Genomic DNA, 19,524 nt, shown 5'->3' with positions numbered 1-19,524 from the left:
CTTTCATTTGACCGTACAGGTACTGCTAGTATTACTTTCACAGTTATCATTCTCAATGGAGATCTTTTTCCTTTTAAATGTAAAAGAGAGGCAGGGTTTGAGGGACAGACTTTTCCTGAGGTAATAGTTGCAAGTTTGAAAGAGCCAGGGGAAGAAGGAAAGGGCTACTGTGGATACTGAGTACAAAAATAAAGTGATTGCCTAGGGTCAAATTTAAATAAGGTGTGGATACCAGCCTCCTTCTCCACCAGGCTCCCTGAAGGAGGACTGTGGAAGTGTTGAAGGAGAGACTTTCACTGGAAAATTTCCTGCAGCTACCATTCATGTCATGTGTGACAGCAAAACATCTGGTGTTATTTAGTTCTCTGGGTTCCATGTCCCAGAGACCTCAACTCATCTATTACCTCATAACATGGTTTTCAAACTGGGCTTCATGGAGTCCCTCAGGCCACGCTGTCAAACATCGCCTCCAATAAATTCCATACACTTATTGGGCTTTCTTTTCAGCGTTTTGGAAAGAAAATGCTCTGCTTAAAATGAATTTAGCTGCCAAAAATAGTTCATTATTTGCAATACTTTTAAAAAAGGAATTTTGATCTTTGCCTTAATCAACAACTTCTGCCATTATATTTTACTCCACACCCTTTCTCTAGGCCTCTGACCCCTTGTTCTCCTAATGCATTAGAGAAGTCATAACATTAGTCTTCAACAAAATGATTAAAGTGGTAATCTTGCCGATATCTGTGGCAGTTTTATTGATTTAACTGTAGAGCTGTTCATTCCTTATGTTATAAGGTTTCATAATTCATAAAGATACTGAATGACCTGTGTGAATCCGCATAAAGATTCTTGTTGTTTTAGTAAAGCCCTACAAATCCAAAATAGTTTTAAAGTTCTGTATCCCATTAATTGAGTTTAGTCTCATTCCTACGATGTAGGTCTTTTACGACTTGAAAGCATCATAAAAATAGTCATATAGTGAACAAGGTTTATGCACAAGGAATTTTTCATAAGTTCATAAGATATATATATATCAGATTATATATAATAACTATAATAATAATAATATATATAATAATATATTAATAATATAATAATAATTATTATTATAATTATCTGTGGGCTCAGAAAACTACCTGAAAACACATGAAAACATTTATGGGGATTTTAAATTTAAATTTTGAAGAAAAATCTTTACTTACAGTTACTCTCCCTATTTATCCCATTTCTTCATAGTTGCTCTGAAATCCAATTTAGCTCTTACAAGAAATTTTAGTTCATTTGGATAAAAACAAAGTTGATTCTTCTTATGGTTTTTAAACTGCCATAAAAAAGCCCTTAAAATATTTATTCACATAACAGTTTCTCCTCCCTTTGCCGTAAGCTTGACCTTTTAAGCTTTAAAACTTTAAAGTAAATATAAGTTAAGAAAAAACAATTTTTTTAAGTTCAGGAGATTTGATTTTTTTGTTGTTGTTGTTTATTCACTTTTGCTTTTTTTCTGTATCTGGAAATGGACCTGGAATGTCCCACTTTTTACATATTAAAACTCAGTACAGCTCAAAACATGAATCCAAGTTTAATGCGTTATAATTATAACCTATCTGGATTATCTATCTCTTACTGGTTCAGTGAGATGCTATAGAAGAAAGTCAGCATAGAAATGCAGTATCTGTGGCTTTCTCCTAGAGATTCACAGTTCATATCAGCAAAAAAGGAAAACCCAGGGTAAAGAGAACTGTTTAATTTAAATGCAGCAATTTTCAACTTGACCACTGAAATGTTTTTTTGTTAAAATTCTGTTTAACACTTATTAGAATCCAACAAACTAATGTTTAAAAGATCATCCTTTGGAACTACTTCTCTGGCAGTATATAGTTTTCATTTGTTGGAAGAAAAATGCCCTGCATTGGATCACATTAAAAATAAATCATCTAATAAGTTTCAGAGTTAATTTATTTCTCATTACTTCATGATCTCAACACTTCATCAAATATGTTTATGTCGCTGACAAAGCCTTATTCCAAAAGTGAGCTTTTTAATGCTTATCTCTCACTTTTAATACAGTATTAGTTAAAATTAGAAATGTTAAATCTGTGGAGAAGGTCCATAAATGCTTTAATGCATATAATTATTCCCAAGGCTTTTATTTTGGTTGAATAGGTAAACTATAGGTACAGGTTCTTATATAAATAAGTTTATTTACTTTTTAAATAGAATGTATGTCTGAAAGTACAATGAAATTCTGGCACCAACTACTTGGAGTTGGGCCCAACTCCTCCAGTTAAAGGCTTAGTCCTTCACAAGACTGCTCTCATTTCAGACATCAGCTGCAAGTTCAGGGCCCCCCGGTTACTACTGACAAGCTGGCTACAATTTTGGAGGTTCCTACAACCCCCCGGGTTCTACTGGAACAGCTCAGAGAACTTAGGGAAAGCACTATATGGTTGACCTTTGAGCAACATGAGTTTAACTGTGTGGGTCCACTTATACACAGATTTGTTTCGATAAATATAGTACTGTAAGCATATTTTTCTTCCTTATGATTTTCTTAGAATTTTCCTTTGTTTAGCTTACTTTATTGTAAGAATATACAATATAATATACACAGGGTACAAAATGTGTGTTAATCAACTGTTTATGTTATCTGTAAGACTTCTAGTCAATAGTAGGCTATTAGTAGTTAAGTTTTGGGGAAGTCAACATTATACAAGTATTTTCAACTGCACTGGGAGTCACCATCCCTACCTCCCATGCTGTTCAGGGTCAACTGGACTTATAAGTAGAGTTTTATTATAGCAAAATGATACAGATCAGAAGTAGCCATAATAAGAGACACATAGGCAAGCTCTGGGAGGGTCCCAATCATAAGGCTTCCATGTTCTCTCCCCAAGAAGCCAGGAGGCACCACCCTGTCTACACATCAGTGTGTACTTATCTGCCAGAAAGCTCATGTGAGTTTTGTACCCAGAGTTTTTATTGGGGCTTAATACTGTAGGCATGATTAATCAATTCTTTGGCACATGGTTAAGCTCAATCTACCCACCAAGAGATTGGGTGGATATCATGTGGCTTAAAACCCTGACTCTCTAAACTTGTTTTGTCTTTGTGGTGTAACCAGCACCACGTCCTGAGTCATCTCTTTAACATAAACTCACCTATAGTTCCAAGAAGCCACCATGAATAAGAAAGATTCAGAAAATGTCAGGACTTGAAGGCTACCTCCCAGGAATCAAAGACAAAGAACAGCCACATCCCTTATTATACAGCAGAAAGCTTTAGAGTTGGCAATAAGAAATGGTCTTGATAAAAAACTTGTGTGTAGCTGTACCTAAATGAATCTGAATGTGCCTAGTCATTGGGTAACTCCCAGTATCAGAATAAAAACAGCAACAGAACCCCACAACTATTAACACTGATGTTGAAACTTCCTGAGAAAATCTATAAGCACCTAGCAGATATGAAGACATAGGCCTTCATATGTATATAAGTAAATACAAATAAAATTAAAGGAGCATTCCATTGTAGTTATATAAATTTTCCTGAACACTTCATCATGAAAATTTTAATTACCCAATGTAGATTTATAACTTTACATCTACTGGATGTATGAGCTTGAATGGAACATTTGATTAGGGGAGTTTGGCTATAGACAATGATTTGGTTTTTCCATGTTACTGAGTTATCAGTCCTCAATATATAATTGCAAAAGAATGTTATTTGAGAACTTTCAATGATTTTTTCAATATTTTTAAACCCACAAGGATAATAAAGTCCTAGCTAATTTTTTCTCATTCCTAACTGCAATCATGTACATATAATATACATTAAAGTCGCAGAGATTTTTGAGGTTGCTTTTGAGATTGATTCAGAAGTTTTAGAGTGCCAGAGTTGCTCATTCACACAACTGTAAATCAAACCCAACCAGTATCTTCCATGTGCTTTTAAAGGGAATTCTTTATCAGCAGTACACCTTTCAGCAACACAATATAGTAATTGTGAAGGTTGTTGAAAGCTATTTTATCTGCTCATTCATAATTCAAATGAAAGAGGTGATTGGATATATCTCAAAGGCAATATGTCCTACGGCTGCCACTTTAAGCCTGCTGGTGTTTTGTATTTATTTCAGTCTGAAAGAGCAATCAGAACAGATATAGGATACAAAAAATATGATCAAAAGTCAGGAGTTTGATTTTCCATGTGTCAAATGCAGTGTTGAAGTGCTGAAAGCTTTAATACCATAATTGTGAAGTCATTTATTTTATTCTAGCATTCCTCAGAAGGCATAAATTGCTACAAGATGCTATCAGTTTATTTAGTCTTAAAATGCATCAAGTGTTTCTGTCTTTCCATCCCCTATGATTGTTTGGTGTTAATTGCCCTCAAAAATGATCTTAGCAGAGAAGGCAAGGGAATGCTTATCTAGCAATTTACTAGTAGCATTAAGGATTTTAATTGTGCTAGATAAACATGACAGGCAATTATTGAGTGTTGTTTCATACTAGAAAATAAAAATGGAATGCTAGGCATTATAGTCTTTTGCAGTTTTGTCTTTATGTCAATGCCTAATTTATATCTGTTAACAATTTAATAGGTTGAATTTTATTTGGGAGATGTTTTCTAGAATATGCTATTGGAAGATCAGACATAAAAGTTTTATATCTGCTTACTTCATAATACAATGTGAATCAGTCAGAAGTCATACATGTTAAGTCTCACTAATGCCATAATACTTCAACAGATAAAATGGAAAGAAAGAATTTCCATTTATCTGTTACTTTGTGAAGTAGTGACATGAACAATCATGTGATTCTCTTTTCAACTCTGAGTACTAAATAACAAAAGGTTAAAAGTTTACTTTTGTAGTCATTTTGAAGGTGGGGAAACGCAAGTCTTCTCGAAATATTTCAATAATTTATTACCTTTATAACAAGAAATAAAGAAGGGTACTATATCATAATAAAGGGGACAGTCTGAGAATCATATCTAACAATCATAAATATTTATGCCCCTGACATGATAGCACCCAAATATATAAAACAACTACAAACATAAAGTAACTCATTGATAATAATATACTGATAGTAGCACACTTTACCATCCCATTACATCAATGGACATATCATCTAAACATAAACAGGAAGACAGTGGCTTCGAATGACACACTGGACCACATGAACTTAACAGATGTTTTCAGAAAATTCCATCTAAAACGGCAGAATACACATTCTTTTCAAGTTCACATAGGTCATTCTCTAGAACAGATCAGATATCTGTATATACTAATATACAGATATACTAATATCTGATTAGTTTACAAAGCAAGCCTTAACAAATACAAAAAGATTGATGTCATACCATGCACGTTTTCTGACCACAGCACCTTCTACCTACCGTGAGTGGGTAGAAGTCCACCCAAGAAAAAAAAAATCTGAAATACCACAAATATATGGAGGTTAAACAATGTTCTACTAAACAATGAATGGGTCAACCAGGAAATCAAAGAAGAAATTTTAAAAAATACATGTAAACAAATGAAATTGAAAACACAATGGTCCAAAGCCTTTGGGATGCAGCAAAAGTGGTCCTAACAGGGAAGTATATAGTAGTACAGACCTACCTTAAGAAGCAAGAAAAATCTCAAATAAACAACCTAACCTTATACTTAAAAGGGTTAGAAAAAGAACAAACACAAAGCCTAAACCAAGCAGAAGGAAGGAAATAATAAATATTAGAGTAGAATTAAATGATAAAAATAACAACAATAACAACAAAACAATAGAACAGATTAATGAAACTAGGAGTGGGTCTTTGAAAAAACTTACTAAAATTGATACACCTGTATCAAAAAGGAAAAACTTATCAAAAAGAGAAAGTACCCAAGTCAATAAAATCACAATTGAGAGAAGATAACTAACAATGCCACAGAAATACAAATAATTATACGAAATGCTATGAAAAATTATATGCCAACGGATTGGACAACCTTGAATAAATGGATAAATTCCTAGAAATATATGAACAGCCAAAATGAAAACAGGAAGAAATAGAAAACTTGAACATACCAATAACCAGCCAAATAATTGAATCAGTAACCAAAAAACTCCCAATAAACAAAGTCCAGGAGCATGGACTCACAGGCAAATTCTTCCAGACATTTAAAGAAGAGTTGATACCTTTTCTTTTCAAACTATTCCCAAAAACAGAAAAGGAAGGAAAACTTCCAGACTCCTTCTTTGAGGTCAACATTACCCTGATACCAAAACCAGATAAAGACTCCACTAAAAAAGAGAACAGTAAGCCAATATCCCTGATGAACAGGGATGCAGAAATTCTCAATACCAGACCAGTAAGCCAAATTCAACACTCAGCATTATATACTACATTAATAAAAGAAAGGATAAAAGCCATATGATTCTCTCGATAGATGCAGAAAAAGCATTTGACAAAGAACAACATCCATTCATGATAAAAACTCTCAACAAAGTTGGGATACAGGGAACATAATATAATAAAGGCCATATATGAAAAACCCACAGGTAATATCATCCTAAATGGGGAAAAACTGAGAGCTTTTTGTCTACAGTCAGGAACACTGGGGATGTCCACTCTCCTCACTGTTACTTAACATACTACTGGAAATCTTAACCATAGCAATCAGACAACAAAAATAAATAAAAAGCATCCAGATCAGTAAGGAAGACGTAAAACTTACACTATTTGCAGATGACATGGTACTCTATATAGAAAACCAGAAAGACTCCACCAAAAATTGCTAGAACTGATACAAGAATTCAGTAAAGTCGCAGGATACAAAATTAATGTACAGAAATCTGTTGCATTTCTGTACACCAATAATGAAGCAGAAGAGAGAAAAATTAAGGAATCATTCCCATTTACAAGTGCACCAAAAACAACATGATACCTAGGAATAAACCTAACCAAAGAAGTTAAAGACCTATACTCTGAAAAATATAAAACACCAATGAAAGGAATTCATGAGGACACAAAGCAGTGAAAAAACAGTCCGTGCTCATGGATTGGAGGAACAAATATTATTAAAATGTCTATACTACCCAAAGCAATCTACTCATTCAATGAAATCCCTATCAAAATAGCATCAACATTTGTCACAGAGCTAGAACAAACAATCCTAAAACTTGTATGGAACCACAATAGACCCTGAATAGCCAAAGCAATCTTGAAAATCAAATCTGGAGGCATCACAAAACCAGATTTCAAGTTATATTACACAGCTTTAGTGATCAAAGCAGTATGGTACTGGTACAAAAACAGACACATAAATCAATGGAACAGAAAAGAAAACCCAGAAATGAACCTACAACTATATGGTCAACTAATCTTCAACAAAGCAGGAAAGAATATCCAATGGGAAAAAGACAGTCTTTTCTTTATTATTTTTTTTAATGTTTATTTTTGAGACAGAGACAGAGCATGAATAGGGGAGGGGCAGAGAGAGAGGGAGACACAGAATCTGAAACGGGCTCCAGCCTCTGAGCTGTCAGCACAGAGTCCAACGCGGGGCTCGAACTCACGGACCGTGAGATCATGACCTGAGCCGAAGTCGGGCGCTTAACCGACTGAGCCACCCAGGCGCCCCAAGATGCCAGGCGCCCCTTTTGCCTTTTCAACAAATGGCATTGGGAAAACTGGACCATTTTCTTATACCATACACAAAAATAAATTCAAAGTGGATTAAAAACATAAATGTGAGACATAAAACCATAAAAATCTTCAAGGAAAACATAGGCAGCTATTTCTTTGACATCAGCCATAGCAACGTCTTTATGGATATGTCTCCTGAGACAAGGGAAACAAAAGCAAAAATAAACTATTGGAACTACACCAAAATAAAAAGCTTCTGTACAGTGAAGGAAACAACAATTCTAAAAGGCAACCTGTGGAATGAGAGAAGATATTTGCAAATGGCATATCTGATAAAGGGTTAGTATCCAAAATCTATAAAAACTTATCAAACTCAACACCTAAAAAATGAATAATCCAGTTAAAAATGGACAGGAGATGTGAATAGACATTTTTCCAAAGAAGACATACAGATGACCAACAGACACATGAGAAGATGCTCAACATCACTGATCATCAGGGAAATACAGATCAAAACTATAATAAGATATTACCTCACACCTGTCAGAATCGCTAAAATCAACAACACAACAAACCAACAAGTATTGGTGAGGGTATGGCGAAAAAAAAGAATCCTCTTGCCTTGTTGGTGGGAATGCAAACTGGTGCAGCCACTCTGGAAAACAGTATGGAGGTTCCTCAAAAAAGTGAAAAATAGAACTGTAAAATCCAGCAGTTGCACTACTATGTGTTTACACAAGGAATACAAAAATACGAATTCACAGGGATACATGCACCCCAATGTTTATAGCAACATTATTTACAATAGCCAAATTATGAATGAGTATAGGGGGAAAAAAGAGAGGCAAACCAAGAAGCAGACCCTTAACTATAGAGAACAAACTGATGGTTACCAGTAGGGAGATAGGTTAAATTGCTGGTGGGGATTAAGGAGGGCACTTGTGTTGAGCACTGGGTATTGTATGGAAGTGTTGAATCACTGTATTTTATACCTGAATCAATATTAGATTGTATGTTAATTAACTGAAACTTAAATAAAAACTTTAAAAGTATAAAATAATTTATTACCTTTGAAATACTAGCATGCTTTGCCAAAGCTATTGATAACATTTAGAAATATTTGGTATTTTAAAAAATTGTGCTTTTACAAGCATTAAACAATTTGGTCACAGAATACCATTGATTTGGAAATGACTTTAGGCATTTCTACAGTTTGATTTTATTTCATAACCTATTACTTTGAAATATAAAATGAATTATTACTGGCCCTTTTGAGAGTTCCATTTTTAAGCATCTCCTACTGGTTTAGATAAATTTAATTTCTAAGCTATGCTATATGAAAGGCAGAATGAGATTTAAAATTTGTTTCAGTTCAAAATAGTGAGATGGGCTTGTTTCCCTACCTCAAACCATAATCAAAGTCAAAGATTTAAGTAGACACTGCAATCTATTTGAAGAATAGTTACACTTTTCAAAATTTTGGTAAACACTGTCATAAGGTACTTTCATTTTTTATTAAACTTTCCTCTATATCATTATCAATAGTCCAGATGCCTTTTTCAGTATCAGAAGTACATTCAAAACTTAGCATTGGTGTCTTTTTTCTGTCTTTAGTGTTTCACAGCTGACAAAGCCCCAGCTGCCTCATCTGCCCTCTTGAAGGCTAGCTGAGACTAATTCCTACACTTTTGAAAATTCTTTCATTGCACCCTGCTCTTCATGCCAAATTTGTGATCCTATCTTTAAAAAGAATTTTTTTATACTTTACTTACAATTAGGTGGTACCTTCTGATGCATCAAATTCTCTCCTAGGAATAGTCCCCCCCAAAATACATATGTTCACAAAAAGACATATTCTAGAAGGCTCATAGCAATCTTGTTAACAATAGCTGCACATTGAAAAACATCCATTCATGTCTTCTGCCTCAAAAAATTAAAGATAGAACTACCCTATGACCCAGCAATAGCCCTGCTAGGAATTTACCCAAGGGATACAGGAGTGCTGATGCACAGGGGCACATATATGCCAATGTTTATAGCAGCACTTTCAACAGTAGCCAAATTATGGAAAGAGCCTAAATGTCCATCAACTGACGAATAGATAAATAAGATGTAGTTTATATATACAATGGAATACTACTTGGCAATGAGAAAGAATGAAATCTGGCCATTTGCAGCAATGTGGATGGAACTGGAGGGTATTATGCTAAGTGAAATAAGTCAGGTAGAGAAAGATACCATATGTTTTCATTCATATGTGGATCTTGAGAAACTTAACAGAAGACCATGGGGAGGGGAAGGGGGGGGAAGAAAAGTTAGAAGGAGAGAGGCAAACCATAAGAGACTCTTAAGGACTGAGAACAAAGTGAGGGTTGTTGGGGGTGGGGAAGAAGGGAAAGTGGGTGATGGGCATGGAGGAGGGCACTTGTTGGGATGAGCACTGGGTGTTGTATGGAAACCAATTTGATAATAAATTATATTTTTAAAAAATATCCACTCACCATCATTAGAATGTACGAATAAGCCATAATATTATAAACACAATAGAATATTATATATCAATTAAAATGAATAGCCTTATGGGGCGCCTGGGTGGCTCAGTCGGTTGAGCTTCCGACTTCGGCTCAGGTCATGATCTCAGTCTGTGAGTTCAAGCCCTGCGTCAGGCTCTGTGCTGACAGCTCAGAGCCTGGAGACTGCTTCAGATTCTGTGTCTCCCTCTCTCTCTGCCCCTCCCCCAGTCATGCTCTGTCTCTGTCTCAAAAATAAATAAACATTAAAAAATAAATAAATAGCCTTCAACAACATGCAAAAATATGGATCAATCTCATGCCACATTATAGAATGAAAGAAAGCTTGCACACATGGTTATTCACTGTATGACTCCATTTACGTAACATTTTTTAAAAGTACAATTCTGCATTGTGAGAAATTAGGGTAGCTGCCATGTGAGAAGGGATAGTGATTGGAAGGGAGCACCAAAGAGGTTTCTGGATACATGTGTGTGTTCAATGAACTTCGTACTTTTGAAATTGTACAAAAGATGCACATTTGTGTATGGAGACTAAGTTTAAAACAGCTAATGTGTAACTTTGGCAAAAATACAGGGACTGTATGTAGAAAGATGTGTACAAATCTGCCTCTCCTCCAGATTCAACTGGTTCTGACTTGTCTTACAACAGCATTCCCTAATTTCAGTCCCACACACTCACACATTTATAAATGAGTACAAGGATGACTGGTGAAACTTAGATAAGCTCAATGGATTGTATCAGTCTCAGTATCTTGGTTGAAATTATACTATAGTTACTGTTGTAAGTAACTAGGAAAAGTAGACAAGGGACCTCTTGATATTATTTCTCATATTTCTTGCAATTGTATGTGAATCCACAATTACCTTGATAAAAGGATTTCAATAAAAAAACAATGGTGAGTAAACGCAAGAAAATACATTAAATTTCTAAAAGTGAGACCCTATCCCAACTGAACTGTATCATAATGTGGGGGATTGCTGGAAACCTGCAATTTTAGCATGTGTTCCACATAATTTGTGATAAAGCTAGGAAATACTGTGTAGTAACTGGCTAGCTTTTTAACACTGTCTCAACTGTAACTTTGGTTACAAGCTTCTAGATGAAATTTATCATACTGGTTTTTAGGTGGTCTTGTTTCGCTATAATGAAAGGTTCTCTTTTAACTCTACCTACAATAAAAAGAATGAAACACTTAGGAATAAATTTAACAAATGAAGTGTTAAGATGTGTACACTAAAAATTAGAAACCATCAGTGAAAGAAATGAAAGACCTAAATAAATGGAAAGAAATTCCATGTATCTGGATTATTAAGATGGCAATACTCCCAAATTGATCAAGCTGTTCAGCATAATTCCCATCAAAAACTTAGCTGCCATTTTGGGTAAGACTTGACAAGCTGATTCTAAGATGCATATGGAAATGCAAAGCGCCCAAAAGCTGAAACTATTTTAAAAAATAAGAGCAAAGGAGGAGGACTCACGCATTCTGACTTCAAAACTTCAAAACAAAGTTACAGTAATCAAGACAGTGTGGTATTGGCATAGAGATCAATAGAATGGCATTTAGAATTGAGATATAAACCCTTATATTTATGGTCAATTGATTTTCAACAAGGGTACCAAAATAATTCAATGTAGAAAAAATAGCCTTTTCAACAAATGGGCCTGGAATAACATGATAACCACATATAAAAGAATGAAGTTGGACCCCCCGCCACACACAGCTTTTCGTAACATATACAAAAATTAAGTGAACCGTATTCCTAAATATGAGAGCTAAAACTATAAAACTCTTAGAAGAAAACCTAGGTGTAAATCTTTATTACCTCAGATTAGGTAGTAGTTTTCTAGATGTGACCTCAGAGCCCAACAACCAAAGAAAAAAATAGGTAAATTAGACTCATTGACATTTAAAATTTCATTCTTCAAAGGACCCTAAAATTAAAAACACAAGTTTTGACAAATGTAGAATTTGGAACACGCATACCTTGCTAGTGGTATTATAAAATGGTACACTTTTGGAAAGCAGTTTGACAATTGCCTCAAAAAGTTAAATATAGAGTTACCATATGAGCCAGCATTCCACTTGTAGATATACACCCATGAGAATTAAAAACATGTTCAAACAGAAATTTATACACAAATGTTCATAGCATTATCCATAATATACAAAATAGGAAAATAACTAAAATATCAATCAACTGACGAATGGATAAGCAAAATATATCTATACAATGGATCATTATTCAGTCACAAAAAGGAACGACGTACTAACATATGCTATAACCTAGAGGAACCCTGAAAACACTATACTAAGTGAAATAAGCCAATCAGAAAGACCACATAATGTTTGATTTCATTTTATGAGATGTCCAGAATTGGTGCATTCTTAGGGATAGAAAATAGATGAGTGGTAGCCAGGGTGTCGAGGGAAAGGAAAATAGGAGATGGCTGCTAACGGGTATAGGGTTTCTCTTCGTGGTGATGAAAATGTTCTAAAATTAGATAGTCGTGACAGTTGTATGACCCACTGAATATATTAAAATCCAAAACGTGAGCTGACTTTTATGGTATGTGAATTTTCTCCATAAAAAAAAATGTATAAACCTACCTAGAGTTCCCTTGTACAAGTTGTTTATATTATCATTTTCAAAATCAAATCCTTGAAGTTGATGTAAAATGTTACAAGAACAATCCCTCTGCACATCAGAGTATTACACAGAACAGCCATGCATTTGACTCTCGACCAAGGGAAATTTTGCTTTCTCCACATTTTGGCCTGGAGAATACTAGTGATAAATTGATACTGTGAAATGCCAAGCTGGTAATAAGAGACTGTTCCAGGAAAATGCACCCATTTCTCAAATCACATCTGTAGATGATTAAGTTAATTGGCTGTGTGATTTGATGGAGCGAGTAATGGACTAGACCCCATCTCTTACTGTGTGCCCCCACACTTGTCAATTACCTTTCTGCATTTGTTAGAATATCTATCCAGGAGAAAATCAATACCTACCTGCCCGATACATTTATAAGATTTTTGAGACAATCAAATGAAAACAAGATGTAAAGTTGTTTTGAAATTGACAGCACTATAAAAATATGAGACATTATTTATTTAACATTCTTCACTCTCCTTCTCCGGATTTGATTTTCAAAGAAGGGAAAGCATAAGGTGCTAAGTTAAACGCTCCCTCTCAGATATTGATTGAGAGGCTCTGGCTTTCTTCTTGAGGAAGAACATTGCATGGACTCAAAAACTTGAACTTGCGTGACATTAACAGAGAGCATTTTATAGAAAACCGTTATAATTTTTTTAATGTATCATTCTGACAGCATGAGAATGATATAGCAGCAGACAGGTTATTGTCAATTAAACACGAGCTGTCAGAAAGTCAGAAATGTTGAGGTATGGTGAGCATGAATCCTAAGCAGATCATATGGCAGCTGCTCAGCTGTTATTTTAACAGAGTCTCTGTACGTGTGTGTCATTTTCCTGCAGAATTTAATTTGAGTCCCTAACGACGGAGACATCTTTGCATTTGCATGTTGCTGTCAAGTCGAACTTGGACCTTCTAAGTGAGCTAGCATGGTGGGTGGTAGTGTGCGAGTGACATGTGGAGGAGATGGCTCTCATCTCATTTTCTTCCATTTAGGTTACATCGAAGAGGCTTGCATCATCCCTTGTCCCTCTGACTGCAAGCTTAGTGAGTGGTCCAACTGGTCACGGTGCAGCAAGTCCTGTGGGAGCGGTGTGAAGGTTCGGTCTAAATGGTTGCGTGAAAAACCATATAATGGAGGGAGGCCTTGCCCTAAATTGGACCATGTCAACCAGGTATTTTCTCCTATTGATTCTTATATTGAGAACACTGCATATTGTTTACAATCACTATGATCTATTTTTTTCTTCAAATGGAGAAGAGTAAATAATAGCCCCTTTCAAATAAGAAATTTGACCCATTTTACCTTTAGAATGCCTGAGTTAATGTATGTATGCTATTAAAATACCAAATCAGATATATCATCTTTGCATCACATTTAGTACCCAGCATGTATATGCATATGAATATAATTAAATGGAAATTAAAACGACACCTACCTTTAAGATAATATCATAAAATTGTATCTAGCTGTGTGCTGAGAGCAAGATTGTCTCATTATTATACTTCCCTAGAATGTCAGAAAAGATATCTCAATTACCAACTACTTAAAATGAAAGCAAGTATATGGGTTGGGTCTAAAACTAGGAAATAGGTTTTGGATGTTCATTTAAATTTGTTTGATATAAAGTATGTTAAGAAAAAAAGAAATATAAAGATGACCTCAAAGTCAGTGTTACTATGTTATCTACCAATTTAGTCATTGACCTGTTCAATTTTATCTGGAACTTTATTTGATTTTGTATGCTCACTTCGTTGTCTGCTGTTCATAGTTGTTACTTGTGTTCTACTGGAGATATGAAGTAAAAAGGCTAATAGAGGGAATGGTGACAAATTCAAATGTAATATAAGATGTAGGCAGTTATTATCTTGTTTGACCTACATGTGAGTTAAAAAAGAATAAATTTAATATAGTATATGTAGATATTAAGGTATTAATTTATATTGTCAGAGTCAAATGAACTAAGTCATATATATGAACCAACCTTAAATATGTAGATAGGTTTCACGCATACACAGACCATCTAATTTTAATCTCCAAACACACTGCTTTCCAATACACGTACTTTACTTCCTAAATTAACTTAAATTATTAATGATAATAAAGGTATACTATAGGGTGCTCCCTTCAACTTGCTAAATGGAATGCTGCCCAATTCATGAATCAGATAATAAAGCCAATTAGATCTTCAAAAATAATAATGATGAAGTAAAAATAAATGTACACCCTAGAGAAAATAAATTTTGAATAAAGAAATTAAAGATGAACAAAATGGAGAATTACATGCTACAGGAAGTACTGCTCTGAAAAAAATGTTGGTTTTTCCCTTGGGTGAATTTGCTGCACGTTCCCTTAAAGGCATCCAAAGGCAAATAATACACTGCACTGCTGCCATCTACTGGTAATTGAGTTTCCCTGCCAGATTGAATATTTGCAAAGAAGAAAATTCAGTTACCTGACCCTAATGAAACAGAATAACTGAAATGTAAGGTTTATAATGCAAAAGAATATTTTTTACAAGTTTTGAAATCTTAAATTTTCAATGGTAAATTTAAATTGTAATAACTTTTGATCCATGATTCTAATAAAGAGAAATTTGACATATGCACATAGGTTCAAAGTGTGTGTGTGTGTGTGTGTGTGTGTGTGTGTGTGTGTGTGCAGCCAGTCAGCCCTTCAATAAAATAAGCCATGCTTGCCTTAGCATCTTTTTACTAGTAAATTTTTAAAGGTTCAAGACCTTCTGCCAAGTTGTCTTCGCTATGAAAATTCTTTTACCTAAATCATGTCTCTGTCACTCTCCAACTCTGATAAAATTTAATTTTGATGGTGACATTTGCATACTTGTTAATCAGCTTACTGGTGTAAATTACAACATTAACAACTGAAAAATTCCAGCTAAAATGGGAAATACTAGATTGCTGACTATTTGAGTGTAAATGTCCTACATTTAAAAAAATGGAATTTTCTAGGATTTATCAGCAACATGTTAGTAAAGAATATGCCAAGGTTTGTGTTAATTTTGAAAATTATAAGTCACATGGATTTTTTGCTATAATTCTACATTCCTCAATAAAATAATCAGTGGTCCATTGACTTGAAAATGGTCTTTGATTTTCCACTTTCTAATTGAGGAAGCAAATTCTCATTTCCTTGTAGATGGATTGATTAAATGTAGATGGATTGATTAAAATCAATAGATTAATCAATCAATCTATGGATAGATTTCATTCCCAATTTGGATCACAAAATATTTGCAGTCATTTATCAATCCCGCATGATATGTATTTTTAGGTCTAGTCAGTTTCTTAAGATTTCTTCATCCTGTTCATCTAATCTTTACCTTGACTGTGCTGTTTGCAATACTCATTTGTGTATCTTCACTTTCAACAATAATTAGGAGTTGCTTTTTCTCTTTTAGGGCTTAATAAAAATATTTTAATCATTTACCAAAAAAGAAAAGTAGACTTTTATGTGTGGATAACATAATATTTAAAACTTAGAACATGAATTTTTTTGCTCAATATACTGACATTTTTTCCTTATTTTTTTTTTCTTTCTTTTCCTCATTCCTGTTGAACACTACTCCAGGCACAGGTAAGAATTTTTAAACCTCCTGATTCGTGGTAGAGTGCTGCTTGTTTTCTTTTTCACTCCTGACTTCAGAGAATGGATTTCTTTTTCTGCTGTTGTCTTTAGTTTTACAGGGAGAAAATAGCACATTTTCCATACAATTTTTGTTTTGCATCTGTTTCTCTCTCTCTCTCTCTCTCTGTCCTTCTAGCTTGCTACCTGTGTTTTCTCATTTTAATATCAGGGCCTGAGATACAGGAGTGGGGGGAACAAGTTTCACTTCACCAGCCTTGAAAAGGCAAGGACACCTCTTGTTAACGATGTCATGCTTCTTGGAGGGAGGGGTAAAGGTGCAGGTAGGCTGAGGATGGGCGGCAGGAGGTTGCTCTGAACTGATTTGTATTCAGTCCAGTGTAGGAGATTAAAATGAAAACCATTGAAAGATTAGGAAAAATGGCATTTCTCTTTCAGTGTTTTCCTTCCCCACAAGTTGTAGGGTAATGTTTTACCTGGTAGTATTTAGTCCTATTTAAATACAGTACCCAATGTGAAGGTGATCATTTATAACCGTAATTGTGGATTCTTATGCCAACAGCGCATATGATTTATTCTCACTTGGAATGGGTCTCCTTTACTCACTCACTGAAATTTGCACAAAAGAATAGCTCCAAGGGGCTATTTATATCTATATTTTCTGGATTTTTCTGGAATTAAGTAGTTACAAAAAAACAAACATGTACGTGTGTGTGTGTGTGTGTGTGTGTGTGTGTTGTGAAATAGGAAATAGAGTTGAATGACCATAGATTTTGAAATCATTTTAAAAGACATTTTTCTTTAACAGTTGAGTCAGCTGTGTTGCAGTAGATTATGGTTTATTTATTTCCTTGATTTAGTCATTGTTCTCCTTGAGAAAAGAGCAAAATTGGTCCATTGTTCTAAAATCCTGAGACCAACACCCCACCCTAAATGTGGGGCTTTCAGCCTTCATGGACACCGGAGGACAGACAAGTTTGCTTTGTGTTATGTGGCTCTCCCTGCTTTGGGCTGTAGCTGTATAATACGAGACCAATTTCAGACCTTGCTTCCAAGCCCTGAATGATTGAGGGTTAGTTTTAAAGAGGCGTATTTCCTTATTTTTTACCGTTTAACTCAGTTTCACATATGGAATGCAAAAAAAGAGTATAAATTCTTATTATTACATACATTTATTTGAAAAACAGGCCAAGTCATATTAAAAAAAAACAACTAGTTTTATATGCTTATTTACTTTATTAATTCATCTATTCATTCATTCATCTATTCAGCAAACCTCTGTGGAATGCCTAACATCTGAGCACTCTGGCCTAAGCATTGGAGACACACAGGCCTGTGAACAAGACAGATGGCCCATGAAATCACAGTGCTGTGTGGTGTGGGTCAGTATGGGACAGTGTGTAATGGGTCTCATGTGCTCCACCTGATCAAATCTGCACCTGTGATGTCAAACCGGATCAAGAGAACACAGCACCGCTAGCCCTGCCCATCACTACTCTAACTCTCATATTTCCTATATTCCTAGTTTAGAATGATGAACAAGAAAGGAGAGGAGTGAAAAGAATGTAATGATTGTTGTGATGTGAAGTGTCCCCACATATCCTCATCAGGTTCCCTGAGGAGAAATCCCTGAGAATTCATTGTGTGTGTTTCAGGTGTATGAGGTCGTTCCTTGCCACAGTCAGTGCAACCAGTACGTATGGGTCACAGAGCCATGGAGCATCTGCAAAGTGACCTTTGTCAACATGCGAGATAACTGTGGAGAGGGTGTGCAAACCCGAAAAGTGAGGTAAGGCCAAGCCTGGTTACGTGGACAAGGAACGTGCAATCTCCTACCGATCTCACGTGTGCCACTCTCACTCCTCCCCAGTCTCCTGACTAAAACTGTCTTTAGTTTTATTTCTAGGGAATCTGAGTGCATGGAAAACTCTAAGGGGATCTGCTTCAAGCAACAGTTTGTCACACTGGGTCTTCTGACATCAGGAGCCTCACTTCAAGGTGCTCCTGTGAAAAGAAAGGTTCACATTGAATACAAGCTGAACTCATGCAGATTTTCTCAACCCCAATACTTTTTTCTTGAAGGCCAAAAACACTTCTTACTGCTTTTTAACGATAATCTATTATAAATCCTTGCTCCTTTACATAAAACTGGCTAAGTTTTGAATATTCTCTTCTCCTCCAGGAAGCCTTCTCTGGCCGCACTGCCCAGTAGGGTAGCCACTAGCCATATGTGGCTATTTAACTTTAAATTTTTTTAATGTTTATTTATTTTTGGGAGACAGAGTAAGGGAGGGACAGAGAGAGAGGGAGACACAGAATCTGAAGCAGGCTCCAGGCTCTGAGCCATCAGCACAGAGCCCCACACAGGGCTTGAGATCATGACCTGGGCTGAAGTCAGACGCTCAACTGACTGAACCACCCAGGTACCCCTATTTCACTTTAAATTTAAACTGATTAAGGGGCACCTGGGTGGATCAGTCAATTAAGCGACAGACTCTTGGTTTCGCCTCAGGTCATGATCTCACAGTTTGTGAGTTTGAGCCCCACATTGAGCTCTGCACTGACAGTACTGAGCCTGCTTGGGATTCCTCTCCTCTCTATCCTTCCCGTTCCCTGTCTCCCTCTCTGTCTCTCTCAAAATAAATAAATAAACTTTAAAAAATACATTTAAACTAGTTACAATTAAATTAAGAGTGCATTTCCTCAGCCACACTAGACACATTTCAAGTGCTCAATAGCCAGAGGTGGCTAACAGCTGTTCTGTCAGACTGCAGAGATATAGAGTATTTCCATCATCACAGAAAGTTCTATTGAGCGGTGTTGCCCTATAGTACCCCGTATACCCCTCTTTGTTTTGAAAGGATCCATTTACTGGTCTGTCATTTTTATTAAACTCCATCATTTTCTCCAAACTGAGATCCTGTCATATTCATACAAATTCCCTAATGCTTAATACAAGTTTTATACTCATTAAGCTGCCCCTACAGTATCTGCATATGCCTCTTAGGGGTTCTAGAACCCTACCAAACAAGTGTATTTGGTTTTATTATCTCCACTTTGTAGAGTAGACTCAGAATTACTAAGTGATTTACCTAAA

At 35.5% G+C, this 19,524-nt stretch overlaps 1 protein-coding gene across 1 annotated transcript in view; it reads left to right on the top strand.

The window, feature by feature from the left end:
• The window catches only part of LOC121026794 (thrombospondin type-1 domain-containing protein 7A), a 68,578-nt gene that overhangs the window by 13,294 nt on the left and 35,760 nt on the right, over positions 1–19,524 (top strand). Inside the window, exons 4-6 of the mRNA XM_040469577.1 lie at positions 13,817–13,995; positions 16,413–16,418; positions 18,083–18,216. Of these exons, the coding sequence (XP_040325511.1) occupies positions 13,817–13,995; positions 16,413–16,418; positions 18,083–18,216 (319 nt within the window). The remainder of the gene's footprint in view (positions 1–13,816; positions 13,996–16,412; positions 16,419–18,082; positions 18,217–19,524) is intronic.

This window comes from Herpailurus yagouaroundi, unplaced genomic scaffold (genome assembly GCF_014898765.1).
Source record: "Herpailurus yagouaroundi ecotype Mexico unplaced genomic scaffold, PumYag 162484, whole genome shotgun sequence".
Classification (NCBI taxonomy): domain Eukaryota; kingdom Metazoa; phylum Chordata; class Mammalia; order Carnivora; family Felidae; genus Herpailurus; species Herpailurus yagouaroundi.
Note: the sequence above shows the minus strand (reverse complement) of the source record. Positions and strands in the feature narration are given on the sequence as shown.